The sequence below is a fragment of the Martes martes genome, assembly GCF_963455335.1.
Source record: "Martes martes genome assembly, chromosome: 9".
NCBI classification, from domain to species: domain Eukaryota; kingdom Metazoa; phylum Chordata; class Mammalia; order Carnivora; family Mustelidae; genus Martes; species Martes martes.
In genome coordinates, this window is record NC_137896.1 from 60,313,434 (window position 1) to 60,319,433 (window position 6,000).

Sequence of the window (6,000 nt, forward strand, 5' to 3'; positions counted from 1 at the left end):
TTTATGATCATTGGATATCATTTAATCTTTAGGAGTGATTTTTTAGATTTTGTTTTTTTACCATGCTGCATAGACCTCTGACATCTAAGACCCTTCTTAGCATTGCTCAAATTTGTGCAGTGCATGAGGTAGACGTGTTAGAAAGGCAAGTAAATGGTTGATGATGATACTGTCTTTGGGATAAACAAGTTGGAATATTTCTAGTTTTTCAAAAGTGGGGAGAAGTGAATTCAGTATTTGTAAACATTCTTTTTAAGTGAACCAAAGCTTCCTTTAAAGCAGGGTGGTTGGGGGGGGATTTGGAGTTGTTATTGTGAGTCTTGGTGTAATTCAGTTACTTGGGAAACATTAGCTTCCTAGAATGCTTGACCAGTCCTTCCTTCCCTCTCAGTTCCAGAAGTCACCCTTAGTCAACCAGTGGCTCTTAGTAACGGTGTTACCTCTCCCCAGCTCTTGTCTGTTTTATCTTTAATCCTTGTGCTTTGTTTCCTCAGCCCCTCCCATCATTTGTCCTTGTTTCGTTGGCTCTTGAAGTTGCGCCCTCTGAGCCTCTCAGATGGCTCAGCTTCCCTGAGTCACCTCCTCCTTTTGGAACATATCCTCAGTAACTCTGGCCAGGATCTCTCTTTTACTTGCGTTTGCTCCTGTACTCTGTATATTCCAGGCTTGGGAGATAGATGTAACTTCCTTTTAGCTTGTCATTGTCATTTCCATCTACTCCTCCTCCATTCTCATTCAGAAATCCTCTTACCCCTGAAGTTCCCCATCTCATTTGTACCCTTGGAATTGTACTTTATGGAGGGAGCTGAGTGATGACACAGAGCAGCCAATGCTGTGGAAAGGTTTTTATTCCTTACACTTGCTGAGAAGAGGAGAGGGCATGCTGTACCACGTAGGGTCACATGGGGAAGCCCCCAGTTTTGGTCATGAGGCTGAAGCAGGAGTGAGGCCAGAACCTTTACTGGGGTTTCTGTGGGAAAAGCTGGACAAATAAACAGCTTTGGATTCGCTATTTTGGATAATCCTGTGGTCTTAGAGCTATAAACGGGGATCTCTTTGTACTAGTTGCCTGGTGTCCTGCCTGGATGATTTAAGGCAGGAAAATACTGTCCTTGTGTGTGAGCTTGATGAAGAGATGGTTGGGGGTGGCTGACTTGCATGTGAGAGGTGCGCTCCTAAGGGAGATAATTGTGTTCTGTCCTTAAAAACCAGCTAGCCCTGGGAGGGCCATCTCCTCCCAGCGAGCAAGAGTTTTAAGATATCAAAACATCATGGGGCACCTGGGTGGCTCAGTGGGTTAAGCCTCTCCCTTCGGCTTGGGTCATGATCTCAGGGTTCTGGGATCGAGTCCCGCATCGGGCGCTCTGCTCAGCGGAGAGCCTGCTTCCTCCTCTCTCTCTCTCTCTCTCTGCCTGCTTCTCTGCCTACTTGTGATCTCTCTCTGTCAAATAAATAAATAAAATCTTTAAAAAAACAACAACAAAAAAAACACCATAACATACAGAAAATAAAAAACATGATTAGTACATTCTTAGCATTCCTCCAGTTCTAGCTAGCCTACCTTTCTACTCCCCTGTGTTTGGCCTGCAGATCTTTCTCAGTGTTCATTTGGGGCTTATTATCTGTATCCCGGTATCTGGCATGGTTGTTGAAAAGTTCTTTTTGATTTACAGGTGTGACAATATGAGTACATTCTTTTAAGTTCAGTCATTAATTACAATGAAAATCCCAGTGATATTTCCACTCCTCAACCTCTTTTGCCTCTCCACAACTCACCACTTTTATCATTTTGCTGTGACTTTGCAGAACTTTTTCTCTTCATGAATATCTACATATTTACCCTAGGAAAACACATAGCTGTTACAAAAGTCTTCTGTAAAACTGAGGCATGTCCTTTTTATGTCTTCCATAAATTCCTCCTCTTACAGGGCCCTGACACCTTCTCTGTCCCCCTCCCCCATTGTCTTGGCTCTGCTCTGCTTTACTTTTTCACATCCATACCCCACCTGGGACCTTGTTTTCCCTCTCTGTTTATAAGATTTGCCTATCCTTGGTTTCCACTGCACATGTTCTGATTATATGGTGAGACTTCGGATTCTTAAGGCTCCCTTTTCCCCCCGTCCAGGAGCATGCCTTTGGCTTTATTTCCCTGCTCAGCCTGGACACACTGGTTGGCAGGGTGATGGAATTTCTCATCGTTACCCCCAGTGCCTGCATCTCTGATCATAAGGTTAGGGATTGCTTTCTCCCCTCCTACCAGGGTAGGAGATGTTGAGATGACACTCAGTTTGGAAGCAAAGGGAAGCTTCTATCCAGTATCCATGCAGGTTATATGTTTAACATATATTTATGTTTAACAAAACATATATGTTTATATTTTTTTATAATATGTTTATATTTATAATATGTTTATATTTTTATATTATATATATTATATATTTATAATATGTTTATATTTTTTATATATATGTTTATATATATTTATGTTTAACAAAACATATATTTCTGTTTAACAAAATTCTGCTAGTTTTGTACTCTGTTTGAAATGATCAGAATTGGGAATTATTTATTTTCATTGGTTTTGAAAGAAATTTGATAGGTAACCTGTCTATAGGTGTCTTTGTTAAGAATCTTAATTTAAAAACAACTGTGATGAATATTTCTTGAAAACTTTTTTTTTTTTAACTTTTATAGGTTCTAATATTCTCCTTGCTAGAATGGCAACTCGAAAAGCAAAACCAGATGGCCAATACCACTTAAAACCAGAAGAAGTAGATGATTTTATCAGAGGTCAGCTAGTTAGTAATCTACCAGGTAAATACAGATCTTTGCTTTTTAACTCTGGTTGGTTGTAAATATTTATTAGTGCTTTTCATAATTTTACAATGTTACTTTCTGTTCCAAAACATGTGAATTAAATTTTTTTTATCCATGATTGAGTGCCATAAATAACAGAATTTGGAATTCCTCAGTGAGTAATCCCCTCAGTTGACTAATCAGGACCTGAATGTTACCTTTTACTTCTATTTCTCATATATTTTACTTTAAATATTTCTCAAATGGCAAGATCAGGGAATTCCTAGCACTCATTTTAAAAAGAATATGATGAAGTTGACTTTTGGTCTTTTAAATAAATCTTAACTGAAATTGTGTACTTCTAGGCCAAATAAAAAGTTTTGAGAATCGATTCCTCTGTTTATAAAAATATACTGATGGGCTCATGACAGGTTTCTGAGTTTAGTAAGCAAATAGCTGTATAAGTAGAAAATACATGAATCCTATTAGGAAGAATAAAACCTAAAGACAAAGTATTATGTTGTGTTAAATCAGAGGTAGAAGTAAAATGTCCATCTCTACCTTTCTCTGCTAAGAGCCAGGATGTTATTTTATATTGTTATGTGGTTACTGTGTAGCTAACCTAGCTTGTAAATATCTTTCCATAGAGAAATCATCAAATATAATTAAATATAACTGAAAAACAGTTGCCCTTTTGGGACCTTGAGGAGATGTAATTTTTTTTTGTAGGACAATTCATTTCACAATTAATAATTACAAGATAGTTCCTTTCACATTTATTAAATATTTAGATTTGCTATGGTAGATACCTCTTTCTAAGAAATTTCTCTAAACCATGCGGTAATCCTTGATATTGTTTCAGATAATCCTATTTGTTAAAAAAAACACTCTTCTTGTGGTGGGGAAAATTCAAGACCCTACCTTTTCAGTGAAAGTTTTTTTGATTCATTTGCTTGTGAAAAGTGGATTTACTGATATTTTTAGATGTATATTCTTAAATCTTATAAAAGTAAATCTGAAGCACCTTAGAAATTTGTTATAAGCTATCAAATAGTAAATGACCAAAATGCCATTTTATGGTAGGTTAGTTTTAAAGCTTTCTGATCCCCCAGTAAATAACTTAAAAGATTTTATTAATGTTAGAAATGTGAAATAGGACATTTTGATTGTCAGTTTGAGATTAAATTGGAAGAATAATCTTCTAAACTCAAGCAAATTAGTTTTAGACAGTAAAATTCAAAGTTTTAATAACACATCTTACTGCAGACTTCTATAAGAAGGAGCTGGTACAATGTATTTAAAGCTGCATGTGAACTGTGTGTTCGGACTTCTGTGCTAGCCATCTCTGTTAGCTTGCTCAGGCTGCCGTAATAAAATCCCACTGCTTATGTAACAGAAATTTATTTTCTCAAGATTCTAGGGGCTAGAAGTCAAAGATTGAGTTGTCAGGGTTGTTTTCTGAGGCCTCTCTCCTTGGCTTGTAGATTGGCCGTCTTCTCCCTGTATTGTCACATGGTATTTTTTATGTGTCTCTGTCCTAACCTCTTCTAACAGGGACAGCAGTCATACCGGATTAGGGCCCATATGTATACAATCTCATTATCTTAATTACTTCATTACTTAATTAATTAATTAATTCAAGGCCCTCTCTCTAGTTATGGTCACATTCTGGGGTATCAGGTATTAGAATTTCAACATACAAATTTTGAGACACAGTTCAGTCTGTAACACCATCTTTGAACTGAATGATTTTTTGTTTGTTTGTTTATACACAGTGTGTATTTCCTGAACCTTTCACCTTAGTTTGCTTGCTGGCTAGAGGGACTTTATTTCTTGAAGGGCAAGTGTGAAGTTCCCTGTCTTGGTCAAATTCTTTAGTATAGCCTTGCATTTCCTAAGGAATGTCTGAAATACAGTGGGAGGGCAGCAAGAGTGGCTCCCTCTGGCAAGCCACCTTCCCATGTGGCTGCCTCTCTTCTTCATACCCACAATTCTTTGTGATTTCCGTAGGTCTTTTGAGTTTTATCATATTCCCAAATTCTTAAACAGATCGATTGAGAACCTTTCACAAAGGCATGCAGAATGTTGCTTTACACTGTTGTTAGGCCTGTGTAGAAGATGGTGTTGCACTCATCTTTTCCCAAAGTGTGCTCTACAGAATGCGGGCTGTTCGTTGTGGGGGGGATAAAAAAGAAAAAAAAAAAAGGTTTCACATGCACACAGGAACCATTCCTAGTGGAGGGCCCGCTTAGTAAAAGTTGAGAATTGTTACAATAAAGAAACCTATTTATCTTTGTTAAAAAGTAGTAATTTCCTACAGATATTTGAAGATGAATATATAGTGCCTATTAACATCTTGTGGAACATGCTTTGGGGAAATTTTGCTCTCTAACCAATAGCCAGAAGAAACTCAGGATGATTACACCTCATTTGTTGTCCTCTACAAGCTCTGGCCCTCTGTGCCCGTAAGTATTTACTTGGCACACAGTGTGTCCAGCACGCTGTACACAGTTATCGTAGCTACACGAGAAGGAGAAAACACATTACTAAGTCAGTTTATGTTTTCAGGGACTCTGCAGAATAATGATTACATGTTACGCTAACAAATAATTACCTAATGAGATCTGTTTATTTAGTGAAAGAAAGGATCGTCCCCATCGACTCTTTAATTGCAATAGCCTGTTTCTGTGAATTCTTTGAGATCTTTGCCAGGCCTTTCACCTCATGCTTGTGCCCCTACCGTGAGGACCTTCTGCACCTGGTTCAGCCCATGCTGGGTTTGGGCCCCGCTATTCTGAGGGAAACTTGACGACCATGTAGGCGGACATAAAGATCTGAAGTGTCGTCATATGGGAACCAGGAGCTAAGTGAAGGCAGTAGCATTTCAAGTTAGATGAATTACAAATAAAAATGAAAATTCAGCTCCTCTTTTGAAGCTTAGCCACATTTCAGTGCTCGACATCCTCATGTGGGAAGTGCCTGTTGGACTGCACAGCACAGGTAGAGAACGTTTTCATCATCACAGAGAGTTCTGCTGGACAGTGCTGTTTTGATGGTGAAAACCTTTTTCTTTAAAACTTGATTCTCCTGTGTCTTTATTGTAACATTTCAAGTCTGGATGCCAGGGGAGGAGACATTACTGGCAATTTTTAATTTAGAGTAATAGTTCCCCTTCAAGGAGAGAAAGCAAGTCTTTGTCCCAGT

The 6,000-nt window shown here is 38.2% G+C and overlaps 1 protein-coding gene across 5 annotated transcripts in view; it reads left to right on the forward strand.

Moving 5' to 3' along the window:
* LOC308349412 (DNA repair protein REV1) overlaps nt 1–5,692 on the forward strand; it is a 79,438-nt gene extending 73,746 nt beyond the window's left edge. For all 5 annotated transcript variants that reach the window (XM_080814083.1, XM_080814084.1, XM_080814085.1 and 2 more), the window contains 2 exons: nt 2,695–2,814; nt 5,117–5,692. In XM_080814083.1, the coding sequence (XP_080670209.1) occupies nt 2,695–2,814; nt 5,117–5,124 (128 nt within the window). In that variant the 3' untranslated portion in view covers nt 5,125–5,692. The remainder of the gene's footprint in view (nt 1–2,694; nt 2,815–5,116) is intronic.
* The last annotated feature ends 308 nt before the right edge of the window (nt 5,693–6,000 follow it).